We start from the raw sequence: 25,411 nt of genomic DNA on the forward strand, positions 1-25,411 counted from the left end.
CCAATCACATTTCCAGCAGCTTTGTAAAGCACTCAGACATTTGGCTTTTAAATCACCATATAAAAGCAAGAGAGAATTTGGTTGCTTGCAAGAAAAAAATTATGAAATTATGAGCATCAGATAAAGGAAATGCTGATATAAGATAACCTGAGAGGCTAAAGAATGAAATTTACTTTATTCTGTTCCCTAAACTTCACATAAATGCAGCTCCCTGGTTTAAATGGAAAAGCATTCTTAAGCATGCAGTGGTGAAGTCCTTATTGAAAGCATACAACACAAATTTAAGTGTGGTGTTTTCTTTAATGACAGCTAATATCAGTCTAAAATCAGTGCTAAACGCTGTTAGAGCTGCTGCCTCTGCTGACGTGTAAAGGCCCACCGGTCTGCATTGACTCAGGGACAATAGGTGGTATTATGTCTGAGCTCTTCATCAGGAGGAGCCCCCCGCTGGGAGCAGATTAGCCTCTTCATGGGGGATGTGACGCCCAGAGAGGAAGTATCAGAGGAGGACAAACACAAGGACAAATCATGAGGCCGTCACTTAATATTCAGCACAGACAGTCAGACAGCAGGAGAGGGCTTCCTCTGAGACAAACACGGAGATTTCCTCCTTACTCCTCTTTGTTTTCCTCCGTTTTTATCCTGTTTAGCTGCCACTGAGATGATTACATCAGAGGCCGGGTTTTTATTAAGTAACAGGGAGTGAAAATGCACAACACCATGGGGGATTTTGACTCTTTTTTCATTTTTTCCAAGATTTTTTTTTGTTTGTTTTTTTAGGCCTTTATTTTGATAGGACAGTAGATAGGGTGAGAAACTGGGGAGATAGCGGAGAGAGAGATGGGGAATGGCATGTGGGAGAGGAGCCACAGGATGAATTTGAACCCAGGCTGGCTGCATTGAGGAAAACAGCCTCTGTGCAGCAGGCACTTAGACATAACTATGTGATTGTATTTTATATATAAAATTCATCTTACATTATTTATATAAATATCAAAAGTCATGCACTTTTTAAATAATATTTTCCGTGGTTAAGTCCATGTTTAAATCTTCAGTTACCTCTAGAAGTAGGGCTGTACCCAAACAGAAAGTCAGATACCTGTAGTTTAAGTGGAATTTCAAAATGCAGTGAAAAGGATGCAACTGAATGCAATTAACTAAAGAAATTCTTAGATGAATCGAAATTTAAATGTGTGTCCTTTATGTTTATATATATATGTATATGCATGCTGAGTTCTGCATTTATTATGTTATGATAGAAAAACTCTTTAATCATCAAAGATAACAAGAAAGCATTCTGCATTTCCAGCGTGCAGTCTTTTTCTGCAGAAATACATTCTATGACCAACAGATGGCGTCAGAAACAAAGATATTAAGACTGAATTTACCACAAGCCTAAAGACATTATAGTCTCCTGACTTGTATGTGCATTAAACATGTATGATAGACTGACTTTAAAGACAGTGCGGTTGGAGGGGGAAACAGGTACACAACTTTAAGTACCTATGCTAAACCTTGTATTTTCTGCTAAATGTTTTTAAATAAAAGGCTGTTTAACTTTTCATTTTTATACATACAAACGCTGTGACAATACACTCTTGAATTTTTCTCCTTCCTCCTTGTTGAATGATTGGCAGCTGCTGTGGTTCGTGCTCTTTTTTTCCCACATGGCCCCCCCACAGCCGCAGTTTAGCAGATAATTAAAATATAAATCAGACAAAGACCACTAAGTCTCGTTACAAAGGCAGAGCCCTCATCCCCAGAGCTGGTAAACCAACACCGCATTATTGACCCGCAAAGAAAAACACGCCGCGCGCTCTCTCCTCTCTCTCTACCAGCTGTTCACCGCAAGTGTTGAACTGCGCGAGCCGCCGAAACGAGCTCCAGAGCGCGGGAAAGGCGCTGCGTTCAGGAGCGACTCGGAAATACAAGGATGCACGAGTTATGTTCAAACGTTGACATCATATAAACGACGATTAGCGATTAATCTTATACATACTCCATGTAGATCGTTTTAGGGGGAGAAAATAAGTAATTATGAGGCTGTTTCTTGCTCTCCATGTTCCTGTTTGATTAGAACCTTGTGTTGACCTGAGTATTTATTCTCTTTTTCAAATTTAGATCCAAAACAATGTCAAAAACACTAAAAAGACGGTTAACCTAGCATAGCTATAAAATAATCTAACATATACAAACAAGCCTAGCAAGTAAAACACCATCCATGGATGAAAATACTGATAAAAACACAATTTATTTTAGTTTGAAAAGGTTTTCATTGGGTTTGTTGCATTTTCTCATTTCACTGATATAAATTATGCTTTATATTTCAGGGTTGGTATCACTTATGGCCTCAGTAGATTTGCATCGAATTTACAAGGTCCCAAATGCTTTAAATCATGGATAAGAAGTCGGTTTGTTGTGGTATAGATCAGTGGTTCTCAGCCTGGGGGAGAGGGGGTTGTCAGGTGCCCTCCAAAAAATAATTTTTAAAATAATTTTTAGGTGAGTTCAAATGGTATATCTTACCCATTTTTATTAAAAAATATATGCATAAAAGGAGTTAAATGTAAATTAAAAACATGAATATTTGGTGAAATTTATGCATTAATCATAATGAAGAGGATCAGCTTTCCAAGTTCGCACATCATCCTTGCACAGTGGCCATGCTATCCTTCTCCTTCTCTGAATAAAATCCAATGTTATTTTATGTCCTGCCAAAGCTAACACTTTACTCTACATTGGCCTACCGCATTTTCAATGGCCTACTGGATGCATGACCTCTCAGTTGTGGTGCAGGCCATTTGGGCTAAAAACACTGATATGCCACACCCATCAACATCAAAAGTGTGTGGGGTAAAAGGAAAGACTAAGAAAGACCTCATCCTTTCCATTGTTGACATTCACGCCTTTGAACGGCCTGCAATTCCAAACTGTAAGTCTGGGAAATTCACAAGAAGCTCTTTGCCTGAGGTGCAAAATTTTTCAGATTCCCTGAGGAATTTTGCTGAGGCTCAGTAAATAATTGCAGGAGCCAACCAGCACCCACAACAATCCAGTAATAATATTTAAAAAAATCATTAAATGTAATTCTGCACAGGACTATTCTTGAGTGTTATGGCTGTGTTCAACTATGCTTCAACCACCTTTAAGTACAGTAGGGATCCCCAGTTTCAGGCACCTTTATTTAGGGGTCGTGGGCTGAAAAGTTTGAGAACCCCTGGTATAGATAACATTATCAATTTTGCTTCAATATGAAAAGGATTATATGGGTGAACTACTTGTACAAGGAACCTTGTAATCATGTTAGCCTAATAGAAATATTAAAGTTTACTTTTAGAAGTGACCCCAACACAAACACATCAATTTATCTTTTATTTAATGTGCTGATCAACCCTCTACCGCTGTCACTGAGTATTGACTGACCAAATAAAGAAAATTACATTTATTCATTTAGTAGCTTAGAAAATTTTATTCAAATCAACAAAACAAATATATTTTGGCCTAGCCCATTAGAAGTCAAAGTCAGTTAAGACAATAATAAAATATAATTTAAATAAATTATGATTTAATGCTAATTTAACAAAGGGAAAACAAGTGTTTCGGACTGACAAAGTTGAGAAAATATTTAAAAGTGAAAATATAAAAATAACTGGACAAACACCACAAACTAATCCAACAGAAACTTAACAGTTATTACGACATTAAAAAATAACACTGAGAATGGTCAGCTGTTTTCTTTTTTAAACAATCTGTTTCACTTTCTGTGTCTGCAGGGGAAGAAAGTGATTTAATTTGGGCAGGGTTGGAAAGTAACTAATTACCTTTACTCAGATTTGAGTCGCTTTTTTTTAATTTGCACTTTTTTGAGTGGTTTTTAAAATCAGTGATATTACTTTTACTTTACAATATTTTGGGAAGAATGTTACACTTTACTACATTTTAAAAAGTACTAAGTAGAACATAAACACCAAAAGCCAAAACAAGGAGGCTGAAGCTTTCTGCCAATGACATGAAAGAGGTAGGAAGATTGGCTTTGACAACACCCAACAGCCAGAAGCACATTGTGAGAGAAAGATTACACATTTCATTCAAAAACATGAATTGCATTTAACTTTAGGATAAGTCACACCTTATAATAAAACAACCTGGTGGGAGATTCATATACCCCTGTCATTAATGAACATAAGGGAAAGATCATATTTCACTGTCTCATCTTGCAAATTTTATTTTGCAAGCTGCAGTTTCCAAAATAACCAACTGTACCTGAATGCAGCATGGAGGGGAGGCTGTGAGTCTGCTGTGGGCTCCATGGCTTATGGCGCTGAATTAATCTCCTGTGCTGTTTACAAAGGATAACACTCATCTTCCTTCACACAATGAAACACAGAGCTGATCTGAATTACATCAATCTGCTCACAATTGAAACAACTCCAGAAAGCTCCCTCTTATCCTGACATGACACTGAATTAAAGCCCTAAATTGTGAATGAAAAAGAAGAATTAACAACCCTTTTGTTCTTATAATTAGCACTGATGTAGCAGAGAATGAAGCTTTTATAAAACAAGGAAAAAGCAAGCGAGATGTGCATTTCTGCACTTAAATATATATAAGAAAATAACTTTAACTGTCTCTGATAGAAAGACAAAGGTATAAGAGCTGCTTAAACGATTGCATGATAAGATTTTGACTCAGAAAATCACTTGTGTGACTGGTTAAGCCTGCAAATGTATTACTAAACGATATTCAAACTGCAAAATAAAAAGGTAAAATTCTTGATACAGTATCTGCTTTTTATAACTAAGACAACATGCAGAGAAAAGGCATTTACAGGGCATAAAGGCACGTCATCATGGTTAATTTTATTTTTCATTTTTTGCATTAAAAAATAGATTATCATATGAAGACATACTAACTGTACATATATTCCAACAATACTGTTTAGCCTTAAATTAGTCCATAGACTACTTAATACTCAATCAATATGTTTTATAGTCCTATGAATTGGAAGGAAATAATAACAATCTATCATTTAAACTTCATATTTCATATGAAAATCCAAATACAGTAGTGGACTACAATTAAAGATTGTTTTCCATGAAATAAAAACATGTTCAACACTGGATAAAGCCAATTGTTCAAAATAAATCTGCTTTATATTGCTATTAAAAAGCTCAGTTAATGCTCCTTCTTCATGTTCAGTGTTGACTGTGCAGATATGTTAAAAGATTGCGGTCAACTTCTTGTGTCCTCTCCCTGTCCTGATAAAAAACTCATTATGGATCCTCAGGTCCTGCAGACACCTGATCTCCTGCACGCAGTCTAAATATTTGGATTTACATAAAGCCCAGTAACACCAGTATCACCAGTGATCAGTGCCCAGTAACAGCTGCTGCTCACCAGCAGAAACATGACAGACAGGAGGGGATGCTGCCACAATATGGGCTCAAGAAGTTCAACCAATAAGCATGACCTGATCATCATGATAGGAGGATTCACTGCAGGAATATTGTATATAGGACAGCATTTCTTCCAGAAGAGTGTACCTTATAAAGTGGCAACTGAGTATACACTCTATGTAAATTTCCACAGTCATGTAATTTTTCATATAAGAAGCTCATAAAGGTGACAGCGTAATAAGATAGGTGGGCAAGGCAGCCCAGAGGAGGAAAAGAGGAGAGCTTTTAAGGCCCAGCTGCAACAAAAATAAAACTGTTATTTTTTATTTTTTCTTGAAAAATCTCAGTGGACCACTTGAACTAAACCATTCAGCTAGGCATGTCAGACTTCATAGCCATGCCATGACCTGCAAAACAGTAGAAAAACTCTGTGGTAGCTTTCTGGGGAAATGGGGGAAGCGTTTTGCAACTAATTAGGTTAATTGGGAACACATCAGTCACATGACTGGGTATAAAAGGAGTATTTTAGAGAGGCAGAGTCTCTCAGGAGTAAAATGGGCAGATGTTCACCAGTCTGTGAAAAACTGTGGCTGTGTCCAAAATCACTCTCAATACACTATATAGTGAATACGCCATTTTGTAGTGGTGTCTGAATTCTGAGTGAGCATTGTTATTCACTATATAGTGCACTCGGTCTTTCCCACAATGCATTTTGAGAAGTAGTGAACAACCGATGCTCACTAGCCCAGCAATATTTACCATCATGCATTGCAGCTGCTGCTCTCAAACATGACAGACGAACAAGAGCATTACAGGAGCACATTTTAAAAACTTTATTTCATGCTTTTTTGTTTGTTGGTTTTAACCAAATCTGTAAGAAAATGTTAAGGATTTAAAATGGAGTAACTCTAAAGATTACAAGACATGAGACCTTTACGCAAAAATAAGTTACATTACACACAAAAATGTACACTATTTTGCCACTAAAGACACGCTTTTTTTTATCTATTAGTATTTTTATTTTTTTGTGTGAAAATACATTATGTTTAGTATCAGTTTTCAGTGAAATTCTACTGTTAATTTTGATCTTCAAGCCGTTGTTGCTAAACGTTTTAACTGTGAGACGGCGATGACGTCATTTCCCGTGGCTGGAGTAGTGTCCGAAATCATTTTTGTGTTTTGCAGTTGAGTCCACTATATAGTCCACTATATGCTGCTCACTATAGAGTGGATAGGAGGTAGGGAATGAGTGAGTGGGTTTGGACACAGCCTGTGTCTACAGATTGTGAAGCAATATTATAAAAAGTTCCTCTATGTAAAATCGCAAAGACTCTGAGTCTCCCATTATCTACAGTCCATAATATCATCAAGTCTCTGTGTACAGGGAACACGGCTGAAGGCCACTTTTGGTCTGCATTAAAACAGGCCGGATTCTGTACTGGAAGTCCCAAACACAGTTGGCCATGCCATCCAAAAATGACAGTTAAAGCCGTGTTATGAAAAAAAGAAGCTGTATGTGAACACAATCCAGAAATGTCGCCATCTTGTCTGGGCCAAAGCTTGTTTAATAAACACTGAGGCAAAATGGAAAACTGTTCTGTGGACATATGTCTCAAAATTTGAAATTGCTCTTGAAAACCATGGATACTGTGTCACAACAGCATGGCTTCACAGTAGAAGAGTCCGGGTGCTGAACTAGCCTGCCTGCAGTCCAGACCTTTCACTAATAGAGAACATTTGGACCATTATAAAACCAAAAATCCACCAACAAGCCCCAGGACTGTTGAGTGGCTAGAAGCATAGATCAGACAAGCATGGGACAACATTCCTCTCCCAAAACTCCAGCAACTGGTCTTCTCACTTCCCAGATGGTTTATGAGACTTGTAAATCATTGTTTTTATTTACATTTTAAACAGCACCCTAACATTTTGGAATTGGGGTTTTAATACCATGTTCAGTGTGGAAAATGCAATATTTATTTTGGATTTAACATCTGTCCTTTGCTGATTTAGACAGATTCTGTTTGCATTTGGAGTGTATATGTATGTTTTTATGACTGATTTTGGAAACAAAATTTTTCTTATTTAGCCTGATACAATATGTTCTGATCATGGGGAGTTTAAAGCATGTTTGCAGGATTTGTTGGTCTTTAATCGATGTAAAAGTTCTTCCTGCATGGATGTATCGGTCTATATTAAAGTATATATGTTGTGAGGTGTGTTTACAGGCAGTCACAGCTGTTTTTTGGCCCTGTGTCGGTGTGTTGCTGTGGGTGTCATGTTTAAGGAGGACAGCAGCTTTTCATTACGCTCATAGTGGTGAGAAAGTGAGCCCTGATTAGGTTTCTAATTACCCAGTTTAAACTCTAAGTAGGCCATTTGCACTCCGCTGCTTGAACTGGATCCATCTCGGGGCCTGCGTCTGTCTGTTTCTCTTGGCTCTATGGAAAGAGTCTGTGTGGCAGCTGCCGGCCCTTATTGTCCACACTTGAGTGTGTGAGTGTGTTTCTGAGGATTAGCCGTGGTTATGTAACAGCTGTTGGTGTCAGATATGAATCAGTGAGCCTGATGAGCGCATGATTGGCAGCTCGGCTCCCAGAATAGACGAGGAATCCGTCTTTGATGAGGCGCTGTAAGCTCTGGGCTGATCTCTTCACGGGGCTTTCTATAGAAATCTCTCTGTCGTCTGTGTGATTGGCGCGGATAACATCTTAATTAGACAGATTAGATGGTAAGAAAATATTGCTAAACATTTCAGGCCCTCATTTAGACCCTGTTAGATGCCTTTATGATGCTCAAATAGGTTTTATGTGTTGTGTGATTATTAGACGTTGAGGGATGTTTGACAGCTTTTAAAACTTCATATCTGACTGTGAAGATTCAGGAAATGAAAGGGAATTTTTGGCCAATGCTGAGGGAAATTCATCAGTTAAAATATTTTTGTTAATATAGGGGAACCTTGATATTGATTCATCTTTCTATACTTATTTTTATGCAACAAAGGTTGACTATGGGGCGTCATACCTTTTGCATCAGGAATATGCATTTCCAGGAAAATTACCACTGGATAGTCAATAATCCATCCATTCATGATGTATACTGCATATATAGGTCAGGGTCAGGGGGTCTTGAGCCGATCTCTTCTGTCATCGTGGCATGGTCTGGACTGGTCACCAGTAAACCACAGGGCTGACATACGGAGACAAACAACCAGGCCTGCTCACACTCACATCTACGGGCAATTTAGAGTCACAAATCAACCTAAAGAGCATGTTTTTGGACTTATGGAGGAAGCTGGAGTACCCAGGAGAGAATCATGCTTGGGTAGAGCACGAAAAGCCCTTTTCTGACTGGGATTTGAACCAGTAATCCAATGCTGTAAGGCGATGCTAACCACTGCACCACTGTGTAGCCTGTCACTGGCAATAATCACAATGAAATTGAAATAGACATCGCCAGTGATTTACTTCTTCACAGATTGACCAGGATGCTCATCTTTATCTTTGGCTTGATGCTAACACATCATGAAAACAGCCATTGACAGGCTAACAAATTGAGCATTTAGCAACTGCAGTAATAATAATATTAAGAAACATATTGTTGGAATGATCTTGATACCCAACAGTTTTATCAGCATCTTTGTGGTTGGCCTAACAGCTCACCTGTTCAATGACCTTGGGCTACATGGATGAGCTCCGCTCAAGCTTTTGGCTCTGGCTAAAGAGACAGGGCACTGCGCGGAGAGCTGCAAATTCCTGAAGAGGGCTGAGAGTGTCAAGGAGACATCCCTGTTTCACTGTCCCGCCAACAGGAGATGTTCTGGGACAACATCAGTGAATGTTGGTCCCCGGCTGAAGACCCTGCAGCCAGCCAAACAAGCACCGGTGGAGGTGCAATAGGCCTAGGGTCAAACAGGTAGAGCATCTACCTGAGATGCCATATTAAGTTCCTTGCATCTCTGAGGTCTTTATATTTATGTTGTAAATAAATGTTGCAACATGTCCCTTCAAAGCCATGCACGGCAGTTTTGTTTTAAACCCACTGGATTAATGTGAAGGAAGCTGATAATAATCTGGACAGTCATCTGACTGCATCAACATGGTGTTAAATCATTGCCACTAAACCTCGGTCTCCATCAGATAGGTGCATTGTGCTAATGCTGAGTGAGAAATGATTTTTATCTAGCGGCCTAAATTTAGACTTTTGCGAGCATGCTGCAAGGACAACCATTAGGCCAGATCTGGCCCTAACAGTGAGTCATCCAAGTGAGTTTTCATGATGGGACTTTCTCCTTGGAAGGCCAACTAGTGAAGGTAGATGAGCACATAAGCACCTCAATCTAGTTGTGGACTGCACTGAGGGGACTGCAGAGGCTCTGCAAACCAATTTCTTCTTTGGACACTCAGTCTGCACCAGGAGGATGCAGGATAGAGGATCCCCCAGAATATCGTAGAAGCCAAAGAAAAAGCTTTCAGGTATCTGTGGATCAGGAGGGTGTCTGGTGATCTAAGACTGGAAAAAACTTTATGGCCCTGGGTTCATCACTGAGGATCTGCTTTAGTGTCAGTTCATAGTGCAGGCCTAGTACTAACGATAACGTGTGATGGTGGGGTTTTTAAGCAAAAGCAAGTTAAGATTTTTAAGCAGCTGAACAGGGATGCATATCCCATTTCCAGGCTTTTTTTTTGTTGTTGTTGCGATTTTCTGTCCACCAGATGGCGCCATTTGCCTCAGCTGGTGTCCTTGCAACCATCAGCTGTGTGACTGCAAACAGGCCAACTTGTCCTCATATACATGAGTGTAGTTGGGCCAGAAAGAATCTAACCCTATCTATCAATCAGATTTCAATCATTAAATCATTAAGAGTTGAATTTAGCCAAATTGACTCTCAGCTCTGTGAATGCACTTTGACCTCATAACTCATGCAAAGCATGCCAGCCAGTCCTCCACTTACACTTCCCATTGATTTGCATGCATGCAGAACTGAGATTTATGCAAAGTAACCAAGGTTAAACACTTTTGCATGCTGGATTTTTTTAGATTATTGCCTTCAAAGTTTAGAAAAACACTTGTGGGCTGCATTCACTTAAAAATCCAGCTATTTAAAAATGTACAACATTGTCCTTGGCAGCGAACTCATACAAAACTGGCAGACTAAACTTTGAAAAACTCTTTCATATTTATTTCTTGAAGCTGTGTGATGTATGTCTGGATGAAACAACCATGACGCCTGCCTGCTGCCCTCACTGCCTTACAGTTATCTGGACTTCAACCAACCAAACCTGCTTCAACGCTCTGCCAAAAATCACATCTTTCTACAGCCAAAACTTCAACTTGGCATGGCTGAAATATTCCTGCAGCATCTTCCAACTCACAGAAATACCATGAAAGTCATATTTAAGAGCCATCTTTCATTCCAGAGATGATTTCTATGAAGCGAAAATAGTCAGTACAGAGAAATCACAACCTTTGCTTTGACACCTGCACTCCTTCAAACCCAATTAAATATCAAACCTCATTACTGGGTCTCCTAAAATTAATTTCCTGTAAAAAGTTATGGATGAATTTGCAGTATTTGAAATGGCATGACCACAATAGAGAAATTAAATATTAAGGGGGGTGATACACTGGACTAGTCTGAGTCAGAACATTATTGGTATTATTTTTTATCAAAGCCAAACTCTCTCTTTGTCCTGAAGATCATCCTTGGGGTTGACATTTCTGTTTTTGGAGAATAAAAGAACTGACACAGGAAGGAGTGGGAAGGATATCTTGTGGTCTAAAAGCTGCTGAATCACCCACACTTTCAGCCTCCCCCGATGAGTAAAACACTTCAAATTTCATGGGTACAAAGATTTGTAAAGTAGCACCAGTTGCCACTTCAGAGCCACTCTGTTTACCCGGTCTTTACCTGAGTGGAAAATCTCAAGTGCTTCTGTCAAAATACCCTCAAAGAAATCCTCTCAAAGAAAGAGCGTCCTCCTCCTGTCAGCATAAATTGGCCCATAAAGTGTTATTTTAAATGTGGGCGGCAGCAGACTGAAGGTTGGATAAAAGCTTGCCTCCAACTTGAAGGCAGGCGCTTTGAAATGGGGGAACAAGTGGTGCTCTGCAGGATTTCAATAGCTGTCGATGTGCTTTGAGCTGCTATAGTGGAGCCGCCTGAGAGCAACACAGGAAGCTTTTAGTTATTTGTGTAGCTGCTGGGTTTTATCTCTTCAGGATGTCTTCTTTGGCTCAAGAGAAAATACAAGACATACAACATCACATGAAAGTGTAGAAACATTTAGCAGCCATTGCATGTTCAAAACAAAGAAAAATTCAGTGCGTATTGATTTTAAATCACCAAAAGACACAAGAATCAATTTTTCCAGTTGCCTCTGTTAAGCTACAATTCCAATTCCAAAAAAGTTGGGGCACTGTGTAAGATGTAAATAAAAACAATGATTTTCTCAAACGATGTTTATATGAAAAATAAAACTTTGCCTATGAAATGTGAGCACACAGACTATTCTACAGTCTATCTACCTTGATGAATGAAACGGGGATTAAATAACGATTGCATTTTTCTGCAATGAACATGGTATTACTACCCCAATTCCAAAAAATCTGGGACGCTGTGTAAAATGCAAATACAAACAATGATTGTCAAATCTCATAAACTCATACTTTACTCACAGTAGAACATAAGCAACATACCAGATATTGAAACTGAGACCTTTTATCATGTCATGAAAAATATTAGCTCAGTTTGAATTTGATGGCAGCGACACATCTCAAAAAAGTAGGGACAGGGCCATGTTAACCATTGTGTAGAATCCCCTTTTCTTGTGGAGACCAGTTGCTGCAGTTTTGTCCCATTCTTGCCTGACGTAGGATTCTATCTGCTCCGCAGTCCTGGGTCTTCTTTGATGGATTTTTTTCTCTTATGATGTCAAATGTTTTCTATTGGTGAAAGATCTGGACTGCAGGCAGGACAGTTCAACTACTAGATTCTTCTACTGTGAAGCCATGCTGTTGTAATAGATGTGGAATGTGGTTTAGCATTGTCTTGCTGAAATAGATGTAGTCTGGATGGGAGCATATGTTGCTCTTAAACCTCTACCTAGGATGGATTCTGGAAGCTGGCCATAGACGGAGTCCCTGCTCCCTCCATATGTGCTAGACATGATGCTATTCAGTTAAAAAAAACCTCACAGGCTCCACATGTCAAGGTCTAGACTTGCACAAGTCTTTCCTAAATTTGATCAAACTTGTCAGGGGTATAATCCAGACCCAGCAACTCTCTTCTCTCCCACTCATTTTGGGTGTGCCCAAGGACAAGATACTTTTGAGCAGGATCTCTAAGACATTTTCAAACATGTGTACCAAGACCATCAGCCTGGAGACACAGCTGGCAATATTTGTTGTGGCTCTTAGAGATCTGGGTCTCTCCTGAACTCAGTCCAGTGCATTTTCATCACTACTTGCAACACACCTCATCTTGTTTAACTGGAAGTCTAACTTGCCACCACTAGGTCAACAATGTTATGGCTCACTTACGGCTTGAAAAGATTAAATATATGACTCAAAGATCGGTTAATGAATTTTACAAAATATGGCAGTCATTCCTGGACTTCTATATATTGTTAACAGATAGTTTTTATTGTTTAAATTGTATTTATTTCTCCATGTGTGATTTTTTTAGTGTCTCTGTTTTGTTGTTTGAATGATAATAAAACCTCTATGCCATATGCACTAATGCAACCCTATACCATCAGAGATACAGGCTTCAGACCTGAGCCAGGATGACAAGCTGGATTGTCTTCCTCCACTTTAGTCCACAGGACACAGAGTCCAAAGTTTCCAAATGAATTTTAAATTTTGATTAATTTGACCACAGAACAGTTTTCTATTTTGCTTCAGTCCATATTAAATGAGCTTTGGACTTTCTGGATCCCGCGCACATATGGCTTTCTTTTTTTAATGATACAGCTTTAACTTCCATTTCTGTACGGAACAGAGAACTGTGTCGGCAGAAAAAAGATTTCTGATGGTTCCTGAGTCCGTGCAGTGATTTACAGTACAAACCCATGCCTGTTTTGCATCACAAGCATCCAGTACTGACCTTCAGCCTTGTCCCTTGCTCACAGAGGTTTCTCCAGATTCTTTGAATCTCTGGGTGATATAATGGACTGTCAATGGTGGGATATTCAAATTCTTCACAATTTCACCTTGAGGAACATTTTGAAATTGCTCCACAACTTTTAGACTACATTTTTTACAGATTGGTGTACCTCTGCCCATCTTTGCTTCTGAGAGACTCTGCCTCTCTAAAAGGCTCTTTTCATACCCAGTCATGATATGACCTTGTGACCAATTAAACTAATTAATTAATTAACCTAATTAATTTGTTGTCCAGTTTTTTGTTGCCCTGTCCCTACTTTTTTAACTGTGTTGCAGCCATCAAACTCAAGATGACCAATTAGTTTTTCAAGAAATGGTAAAATGGTATATTATTGTTTATGTTCTATTATGAATAAAATGTGAGCTCTGTAAATCATTACATTCTGCCCCAACTTTTTTGGATTTGGGGGTTTGTTTCATAATCTGCCCTTGTTTTAGAAGCATTAGTTTAAAAGCACACACAGACTTAAGAAATACAATCTGGCGATAGAATTGACTCCTAAAGTATTTCTGGGTCACATCTTTCTTCCATTGCTACTCTAAGGTTGATGGGTTCATCAGCATTGAATGTATGGATGATACAAACGTCATTAGTGTTTGTAAATTAACCCACAGAGTACCTCTAACCGAGTACCTGTCAAACTCAATCACAGAGGGGGATGGATTCTGAATTAAGGTCTAACCTCAGAGCCTAACAGGGTCCACATTTTACCAAACTGCCAGCCTCATTTTTGCCAGTAATGAATAATGGGGAAAAGAAATTAGCACTGGTGATAAATGATTTTAAAATTTAAAAAGTTAAACTTATTGGTTCAAAAGGTCAAAAGGCAAAATTAGATGTTAAAATAATGCTTTTAAAAGGCAAATATTTAAAAAAGAAAGTCACAATCATGTTTTAAGGCAAAGATATGACTCAAGATTTAAAACTTTGAACCTAAAAGGTGAAAATGTGTAATAAAAGTCCAAATAATAAACTGAAAAGGTCAAAATATAAGAAACAGGTCAAAATAATAAAATGAGATGAAAAGTCAAATAATAAGTGGAAAATGTCGAAATATGAGATAAAATTCAAAACAATGAATCTAAAAATTCAAAATATGTGATAAAAAGTCAAAATAATAAACTGACAAAGTCAAAATATGAGATAAAAGTCAAAATAATAAACAGTAGAGTTCAAAATATGAGTTAAAATGTCAAAATAATACATCTAAAAGTTAAAAATATGTGATAAAAAGTCAAAATAATAAACTGACAAAGTCAAAATATGAGAAAAAAGTCAAAATAATAAACAGTAGAGTTCAAAATATGAGTTAAAATGTCAAAATAATACATCTAAAAGTTAAAAATATGTGATAAAAAGTCAAAATAATAAATTGACAGTCAAAAAATGAGAAGAAAGTCAAAATAATAAATTGAAATGTCAAGATATGAGATAAAAAGTCAAAATAAAAAATTGACAAAGTCAAATTAGAGATAAAAAGTAAACTTTATAAATTGAAAATGTCAAAATAAGAGATAAAAAAGCCAAAATAATAAATCTAAAAGGTCAAATTATGACATTAAAGTCAAAATTATAAATTGACAAAGTCAAAATATGAGATAAAAATTCAAAATAATAAATCTAAAAGGTCAAAATATGAAATAAAAGTCCAAACAATTGACTGAAGTCATAATTGTACGATGAAAAATTTTAAATAGGAAATTAAAACACAAATGGATTTCTTTTCCCATATTTCTTTTTATCTAATTATTTTTCCTCTTTATTTTTTTCCACATTTTTATGACTTGAGGATATTTGATATCATCAAGGTTAAGTTTACATTTTTATACTGGAGGAAATCTGCAGATCTCATATTTTTGGGCCAGTTATAAAAAGAATATGACATGTTCTTGTGGGCCGGGTGTAACTGTACCACGGGCCAGATTTGGCCCCCCGGACCATGAGTTTGACACCCCTGCTCTAACCTAAACCAATGATCTTTCTGACTTCTTGGCCAATAACAGACTTGTATATGATGTATAAGACTGTCTACTTCCCTCAGGTCAGGCAGCTGTAAAGTCTCCCCCATCGATTGATTTTCTCACATGTGCGCGGTTCAGCACTACATCACAAACACCAGCGGCAACATTAACTGGCCCCAGTCTCCCCATCAGTCACTCCCAAACAGTCGTAACCTCGGATGCCCTGGGTCGAACAAGGCCTTTCACAGCAGCACGTCAACCGAGATCAGACGGACTGAAGCTGGCAAATCAACTGGGAGAGTATTCATCCACACAGTGACAGCTAGAGAGAAGCAAACAGAGACTCAGCGGTGAAAGAAGGACAGAAGAGAAGACGACTACTAGTTAGAGAAATATAAAGTAACCCCAATTTAAAAAGTCAAAGACAGGAAATAGCTGTAAAGATGATATTATCGACCACAAGCATACTAGGAGTAATTAAAACCTCCATAAAACCATCAGGAAGCACTGGTTAGGAATTTAATTTTCAGGAACAGGAGCCTCTGTGTGGAGCTTACTCGACACCCAAGGGAGTTTTTCTGAAAAATCCTGCAATATGTGATCACGTGCTGTCATGATGTTCATGTATGTCCCACAATCATCCATGAAGCTAGTGTGTTAGCTCTCTAACAGGATGTGCCATTCAGTATCAGCCAGTTATTTCCCATATAGGTGATTTAATGCTATGACCTTTGGCTGTTTTGTTTGAAACGTCCAGTCTGGGGCCAGTGACTGTCAGAGAAAGTTCCACAGATATCTCTAAATCAATGTATCAAAAGATCATATAAAGCACTTTTTGTAGAACTTACAGGCAGTGATGCAGTGATGCAGTTCCTTCACTTAATCTAAATTTTAATATTAGAAAATTAATTTTTCAAGGATTTATTTTGGGCTCCTTGTGCCTTTATTGGCAGAGGAGAACAGTGGACAAAATCGGAAACTGGGACAAGAGAGCTGTACGCATGCAGGAAAGTGCCACAGGCTGTATTTGAACCTGAGCCAACCACATAAACCTCTTGGCCATCTCCACCCCAAGAATCATCTTCATCATTTGCTTGTTGTTGATCCAAATGTTAAAATGAAGAACAAACTAAGAATTTGACCTGATGACAACAGATAAAACAATAAAACCCTGTCAAAGTTTTTACTGCTGCCCCTGAAAGGAACATGAAGGTCTGGACCTTCATGTTCTGTTTTCAGTACTTATTAGAAATTTCATTCAAAAACATTAATTCCAATGACCCCAACCCTATGACTGTGAAAGAAATAGTCAGGTATACACCAAAGCTGATGGGAGTCATACTCTTGGAAGTATAGATATCTGCACCAAATTTATTTAACCTTATATGTCAAAGTAAAGAATGGTAAAGAAAGACTGTTCTAGTTACTTGGCAATTCAAAACATCTAATACAGACTTTTAAGCTTGACATTTGCAGATGGATTTGCGATAATCAAGATAAAAGAGACCAAAATCCTAAAATCCTAATATGAACCAGTCAAAGCTCATCAAAGTTTTTAATGTTCTATTGACTGGAAAATATCAGTAAAAATCTACTTACAATCCAAATTTGATTGGCCACCTCATTGTGGTTCGGCTTTGCCTGGCCTGTTGCTGCTATCCTGCATGTTGTCACCCACTCTTTCTCGCAGTTTTCTTCTCTGTCCACTGTCCTCTCTAGCAGGCTGAAAACAAAACAAAAAATAAAGTTAACAACAACAACAAACTCTCATGAATGCACTAGAGTTAAATGGCTCACTAAAGTCTTCTGTGAATAATAAATGTCTGTAAATTGGGCTATGGTTTGTTAAAATGCTGCTCAGATTTTTCAGTATGATCCAAAGTGGTGGATTTTTAGTGCCTAAGATGTAGTATAAAATACAAAGCGTTGAAGAAAATGAAGGACTGCTCTTTCAATGAATTCAAACTTGCATTATTGCTATGCAGGCTTCTGTTGACATTTTTACATAATTTAGTGGCAAATAAGCTTGTCCAGTCCAGGCCAACATAGACTGAAAGATGCATCTTTAACTAGAAAAGCACTCAGAGAGCGCAGACCTCCGCCATTAGCCCTATCTCCCAGTAGTGAAGAATCCTGTAAAAACATTCCTGGATCCAGGCGGTGATCTGGATCACTCCCAAAATCTAGTTTGCTGATTACTCCCTCCCCGGTGGGGTGGAGACATGGTGAGGCAAAGCATTGGCTTCGGTACGTGTGGACTGTCATGGCCGAAGCACCCATGGCACCCAGAGGGTGAATATTCCTCTATTCCTCCCAGCATTGTGAGTATTCTCGCTACAATTTGCTGTCTTTCTCTCTGTCACGCTCCGACTCATCTCCTCGACTGGGCGTGCATCTTTCAAACTCTATAAACTCCAAAACTTTGAATAAGTTACTCATGTCTGCCATCTCCTGGTGTAAAATGGTAACAGCGCTGCCCTCCAGCATTAGCCCAATCTCCCAGTAGTACAGAATCCTTTAAAAAAATTCCTGGATCCAGACAGTGATCCGGATCAGTCCCAAAATCTAGTCAGTTTTTCCTTATGCCATTCCTGACATTTCCTGAAAATTTCATTAAAATCCATCCACAACCTTTTGAGTTATATTGCTAACAAACTAACAAACCCATGCGATCACATAACCTCCATGGTGGCGGTAATAAGCAGTTGTGATTGTGTAGTCTGTTAGGACCCTGGGCAAAACATCACATTGATCCATTGATCATCAACATTAGGGTATGAATGATTTACACCAATAAAAGTTGTGAAAATCAAACATTTTTGTTTGAAAATATTTAGTATTTTATTCATATTCTAAATTATTTCTGGATGAGTGCTGTCAGATGGGGTCCCTTGGGGGGAAGTGCAAACTTTGATTGACCCCTATCTGAGCTTGGGCTCCAAGCAGTAACATCCTGCCTTGCCTGTTGACCTCTGCTATTTCATTCCTAAGATCCATGGTTCCTCCTGCAAAAGTATAGCAAACTTTACAGGCACAAAAATTCAAAACATAATGGAAAAAAGAGTGTCAACAAAGTTGGATTTTATGTACTGCATGTGTGTTTACATATTGGGCAGAAAATATTAACAAAGAGTGTTTAGGGGTTTGTGAAAAGGTTCTCTTAAGCGAACTACAGATTATAATTTGTAATGTCATGATTGTGCACTTGTAGACAGAGGAGACTTAACACAGTCAAACCACAACAACCCCAAATATGGAGGCCAATTACTCTGTCTGGGACATCTGGTCAAACAGAGTAGCTTTAGGGTGTGTTACCGTCAACCCCTGCTTAAAAATAATGTTCACAACAACTCTGGCAATAAATGAAGATCCAGAGACATGACTGAGAGCTGTGGGAAAACCATGACCTCCAGTTGAATTCTTCTGTTGAATAAAACTGTCAGCTATGAGACATTTCCTCCGAGAATGTAAAAAAAGTGGAGTTTAGGTTTGTGCAAATGTACACGTCTGCTGGGCTGCATTAGTTGATGGATGGAGACAATGATTCAGCATCATTTTAGTCTGTTTAAAGCCAAATGGATATACTCTAATTGGGTCTAACTACTTCAAATTCAGACCAGTGTCTTATATTAAAAAGAAATTAAAATCTGTGGAGTTTAGTGAGTGGGTTGCACCAAATGAGCCACTTGATACCACCTTGGGCTGTGCTATTTAAGCTTTATCACTGTATTTTATTTTTTATTTTTATTTTTTTTAACATAAACCAAAATTATTAGAGATGTGCTGATTCTAAAAATCTGGGTCCATAGTGATGGTCAAAATAGCAGTTTAGCCAACTTTAGATGTTTATGTTTTTTTTCAATACTTCTTTAGTTATAAGAACCCCACTGTGCTAACATTTGCTCTTATGTTTTACCATGAAAAATAGTCAGTATCTCTGTATTGATGTAGCATCTGGGTGCACTTGACGTCAACATTAAATTAATTACATACAACAGATAAATATCTGCCACTGCTATGCCAGGTTGTTTGCTGATGGCTGATATTTATCAACAGGATGATATCAGATGCATCCCTAAAAGTTAATGATAAAATATTAATTGTAGCCTTAGAGATTTTATTATGTTTGAGATATTTGATGGTATTTATGTTTCTGTAAGTACATGGGGACAGCTTTGTTTATGTGTATGACCATAGGCAGTTAGACCATTAGGAAACGATAGGCAATTGCCCTAGACCTCATGCTTCAGGGGGCCTTAAGATTAAGTCACCATAGGTGTGAATCAGACATTAGATATACCTTGACACTTACTTTCAGTGATTAACAAGTATATTTTTCATTTAATCAAATAAGATATATTTTGATAATCTGATTATCTATAAAGTGCAAGAGAGTCGGGCTGCAGACCGTTCATCTCTGACTCTTCATGTGGGACGCCGCATGTCTCAGAATGGAAATACATGCTCAAACTTTTGAAATAAAATTGGATTTAACTTCCATTTAGAGTAAGGGTAAGGGTTAAGGTAACAGGATATCAAAAGTTAAAAACTTGACCTGCAACACCTAATTACAAAATGGTCAATAGAGCTGAGCCAAAAATCTGCTCAGGAAAAAAAGCTTGTCCTAGATCAAAACATTCTAACACAGCAAGTGTAGCTTACATACCTCTGTTATCTGCGTAAGCTAAGTATATAACAGAACTACATAGCTAACAGAGCTACATAGCTAATGGAGCTAAAGCTAAGCTCACAAAGCAGCTACTTGAGCTGTGTATCAACATTATCTGTGTAGCTAAGCTAGCTGTAGTGAAATTTGCGTTCAAATTGCTAAAGCTAACACAGTGTAACAGTCACAATTCCATTGTAGTACCTAATTACGCCACAAGGTGGAGCCCTTGCTATCTTTGTGCAAGTGGCAACCTCTGGTCCTGAAAAATTAAGCAATGCGGAATTGCAAAAAATTGCAATACTGGGAGTGTCCACTTGAGGCTGGCTGTAGGAACACCTGAAGTCCAATCTGGACACATGTTAAACAGCCGGTTTTTACACTAGAAATAAACTGGTTTACAGCCTGGTTCAAAACACCAAGCGTGTCTCATTAGCTAATGTCTTGTGCTTTCACTGTACGGGGGATGAATTTTTTTGTACCATGATCGTTTGGATTATATTTGGGATAAACGTCACTTCACGGTGATTGGCGCGTCTCATTTGATTGACAGATAGCTTGGCTGGCAGAGGCTCTGTTTCTGTCAACCAGAACGCTAACTAACTGGCTGACAGGAAGTCGCGCTTGGTGGGCAGGCCACTAGGTTGATCCAAAGTTCGGTTGAGACTGTGATTTCAATATGGAGGCCTCCGTGGATTGGCTTCAAGAGCTGTTTGAGTCCACATATTGTAAGCAGACGACTGACGTCACGCAGGTTTTGTCCAGTTCTAGTCTATGGTTTATGTTGTATGAGCCAGAAAGTAGTTGGCGTGTGCGTCTCTCTCTGCCATTCTTGCATGTATGCATGACAGTGAAGAGGACTCCGCCATTGTATGGTCTGTTTTCGGTTTTGTAGAATAAAGTACCGTGTGGAAATCCCCATACTGTCCTCTTGTCACTTGTATGAGCTAACCTGCTATCCTGGAGCTTCTGCTTCTGCTGCTAGCCTCTCCACCTCAAACCACCAACCAACCGTTACACAAGCTATATCATAGCGAACGTAGCTAAAGCCAAGCTCACAAAGCAGCTATGTAGGCTAGATATACTGCGCCAGCTTTAGCCACATTTACCAAAGCTCACGTTGCTAAAGCTAACTTAGCAACACTGGCTTAAGTAGTAACGTTAATTATGTTGCTAGAATAGCTATTTTAGCTTTAGCTGAAGCTAATAAAGCAAAAGTGAGCCACTGTTCATGTAACTACTTCTAAAACGGGTCTTTGCATAATTTAGATTACCAGACCAAAGCTCTGATGTGTTTCACTGTTTTATTTATGAAATGTTTCTTAGTCTGTAATGCTTGTAATGTGGTTAACTTATGAATGGAACTGCCGGACTTTGTTATGAAATAAGTTGAATTTAAGAAAAAATTAAAACTAGAAATATGCATCGGGAAATTACGACATTTCAGTACTGAGATAAACAGTGAAGAACGGGCTAATGCCAGACCCCTCTTAAAAAGTGTCTTTTGTAGACCCCTGGCCCCAAAGACAAATTCCAAGCCCCTCAAAAAGCCTGGTCTAGAGACATGTTAAAACATAATATTTAAATGTGGTGAGTTTGACGGTCATAATGCTCTTCCAAAGCCTCTTTCAGACTGGGTGTGTGTTGCTGCGTGCCAGCTGCAGTCGTGTCATCACAGCTTTCATACCAGTATGCTGCGACAAGCAGCATTCTTAGTGTGAGAGCTCTGACTTGTTAACATGTACTCGGAAATGAAAATCAAGCTGGTATGCAGCCATCATGCAGCTGCCATGCACCCAGTCTTAAGAGGTGATGATAGAATTAGGTTTAGGGGTAAATATTTAGTCACTTGCTGTAATTGTTTTAGTTAAATATAGAAGGGCCTCATTTTAGTCTTTGCCTGGGGCCTCAAAATGACTAAAACCACCCCTGCAGGCTACATGGCTTTCTCCAAGGCTGTGTTTGTGGCTGGTAGTATTACAGAGGCCTTCATCAGGGTATCTGCAGTGTAGACGGTCACAGCAGCCGAAATAGACGAGTTTGACATTCTTTCAGAGGAGTGGAGTTATTTGTATGAGTAATAACAGCAGGAGGAGTATCACACCCCACATTCCTGCACACTCGTGCTGTGGTGTTTGCGCGGACTGCCCATGTGTTGTGTCGGATCTGAACTTCCTCGTCCTGCAGAAGAAGGAGGATAGAGGCGTGACGTCGCTGCCCGCAGAGAGGCCCGTAGCACGGCGGGAGGAGAGAGGCAGAGAGAGGCTGCTGCAGAGCGCAGGAGCAAGCCAGGACAACGAGCCACCGGCAGACAGGGAAACTTTACCGAGACGGAGCACACAGCCATAATGCGGAGCTGATGTGACCGAACAACAGCCAGAGGAAGCAGGGAGGAAGCGGCGGACACCAGCACTACCTCTCCACGGTAGCCTCGCCTCGTCGCGGCAGTCTGTCTGTCTGGAGGTGGGGACATGTCCTCGCTAACCGTGGAGGAGGACCAGAAATGGTTACCGACACACGTCCAGGTGACGGTGATGAGAGGCAGAGGCTTACGGGGCAAGGGCAAACACGGCACCAGCGACGTGTACACCATCATCCAGCTGGGGAAGGAGAAATACTCGACCGGCGTGGTGGAGAAGACCACCGAGCCGGAGTGGAGGGAGGAGTGCTCGTTTGAGCTGCAGCCCGGCGTGCTGGAGAGCGGCGGGCGGTGCGACTATCCATCCGGGAGCAACGAGCTGGTCCTCACCGTCATGCACCGAGCACTTATCGGGCCGGACGTGTTCCTCGGACAGGCGGTCATCCATCTGGATAAGCTGTTTCATGAGACCAGATGTGTGAAGAACGAGTAAGTTCATCTCCATAAACATGTCAAATGTGTTTGTGTGACTGGCGTCACTCTGCAGATCTCCTAAAATCTGCACGCACATGCCTCATCTTCCACTACTTTCTCAGTTTTCCCATGCTCATTGAACTCATCAGGGTGTTTCTCCGCTATGCAGCCTGCTTTTGTCCAGTCTGAGTTTGTTCCTCAGATATAAACACAGCTGTCAAATCTGTAGTGCTACATCAGGGCCCTGCAGACACACCCTCCCTCCTCCCTCAGACACCAAACTAGGGCTGGGTAGTCCACTTTTTAGGATGCATCTGGATGTTTTTATAGGAGACGTAGTAGGGCTGGGACAATATGCTCCATTAAGATTCTTAGGGTGACGATTCAATTTATGTTACAGCTTCAAGTGCAACGATTCAAAAGTACCAACCTCCGTTTAAAACCAGAAATTAGTCAAATCAAACAAAAAGAGAGAGTTTACCATGAGAGATATTTCCATAAACAATGCACATCACTTCAAAGTTGGTCTTTCTTAGCATCTATCAACACTCAGCTGTGACATCCAGTAATCTTCTTCTGGAAATTCACTTCCTTTTTGATTGTCTGACAGGCATCTGTAATCTCTGTTACCTGCATGACAAATCCCATCCCCTCTAGGATATGATTGGTTGCCAGGAGCGATGACATCACTATAAAACAAATATGTCAGACAAACCAGCTGAATAAACTAGGGATCTGGGCTGATCCCGATTACAAATAATTCATGAGACTGATATTTTATATTTAGAAACAATTTGGTATAATTTACTATGATAAACAATATGTGCCAAATATGACACATGCATGATCAGAAAATTAAAGCAGAATAAAGAGTGTAGCACTACCTCTGTCGACACAAGAAATGGCAGAGTAGCAGCAAGAAAACAAATGCCATACAGTCATTGTGTCTGTAGCACTCAGTTCTCAGTGTTGATTGGCTACCTGTGAACTGCTTTGCCAATTAGTAAGCATTGTAGGCGGGGCAATAGTAAAAACAAAGCCAGAGAAGAAGACTTACCTCATAGCATAGCCAAAGTAGCTCACTTTAAAAAAAAATTTTTTCAGCAATAGTTAAAATGTTGATACAGGTTATGAGCCAAACACTCAAGGCCTCAATAATCAGTTGAACCTTTGAATAAACATTAAAAAATGCTTTAAATAAGACTTGTGGTGTAGTAGTTTTCTTTTAAGGTCCCATATGCTGCTGATTTCAATTTTCCCTCACCAGAAACAACTATGCTAGTTAGCTATCAAACAGGGATTTACTCAGTAGCTCTCTGCTATAAACACTAGGGCTGGACTGATCATCAGCCTGACTGATTATTGAGGCCGATGTTTGGCATTTGGCCAATTATCTAACCTGACACGCCAGATGGATTTGTTTCACACATCCATCTGGGAAAGCTTCAGTATGAAACGTTTGAGAAAAGGCAGAGGCTTTGAAAAAAACTTGGAGTGTGATTGGATGAACGTTCTATCTGTCACATCTCTACGGGCCAATCAGAGCAACAAAACACGTGACATAGCTGCCATCGAGTTCCACGTGCGCGGCTAGTGAGGAATAACGCGAAACATGGCAACTATAGACATGTAAGTACTCGACTTCTGTCATTTTTGAAAAGAAAACAACCCACTTTTGTTCCTTGTTCTTCTTTTAATGTCCTTTCTCCAAATGAAAGGCACCAAATGTGTCATGCCTCTTATTTAAAGTTACACCTTAACTCCTAAGTTTTATTCACATCTTTTTAAGCTATTAGGCTTTTTAAGACCCTGTAAAGTGAAAATAAATCCGTATTTATGTTTGTTGTATGATAGATCACTGTGTTATGAACCCCTAGGTCAAATTTCAGTCACATAAAGCATCTCCAAGTTTATAAAATTAAGCTTCAAATCCTGAAAAATGCAGTAAAATCTGCTCCAGGCTGGTGTGGGCGTGTCTGTTGAATGAGCTGAAACCACGCTCACTCAGGACACGGGTAGTCTGCAGCATTAACCCCCTCACTTATGGTGTCATACTTGGAAAAATATTTTCCCCTAAAAACATGAACCGATAAACAAAACATGCATAACTATAACTTTGCAATGAAACATTAACATTATAGAATGGTACAAGAGTACAGGACTGAATTCCTTTGCACAAAATGAACCAGAAGTCCCTGCTTCCTTCCACAATATTGTAGTGTTAGAGGGGCGGGGTCATTCTCTACTTTGGGCTCATGACATTGTGAGTCCACATATTGGCCCCGCCCACATGAAACCAAGCCAGGAAAGAGATGAAATGGCCTGAATCCAGAATTCAGTGTCATGTAGATCCCAGAGTTTTCACATGTTTACAGCCACCACATTCCA

General features: G+C 39.3%; 1 protein-coding gene across 2 annotated transcripts in view; it reads left to right on the forward strand.

Annotated features, from left to right (window-relative positions):
• Positions 1–22,317: 22,317 nt before the first annotated feature.
• The window catches only part of rab11fip5a (RAB11 family interacting protein 5a (class I)), a 53,764-nt gene continuing 50,670 nt past the window's right edge, over positions 22,318–25,411 (forward strand). For both annotated transcript variants that reach the window (XM_041813491.1, XM_041813493.1), the window contains exon 1: positions 22,318–23,038. In XM_041813491.1, the coding sequence (XP_041669425.1) occupies positions 22,662–23,038 (377 nt within the window). In that variant the 5' untranslated portion in view covers positions 22,318–22,661. The remainder of the gene's footprint in view (positions 23,039–25,411) is intronic.

This window comes from Cheilinus undulatus, linkage group 18, assembly GCF_018320785.1.
Source record: "Cheilinus undulatus linkage group 18, ASM1832078v1, whole genome shotgun sequence".
In the NCBI taxonomy this organism is placed as follows: Eukaryota; Metazoa; Chordata; class Actinopteri; order Labriformes; family Labridae; genus Cheilinus; species Cheilinus undulatus.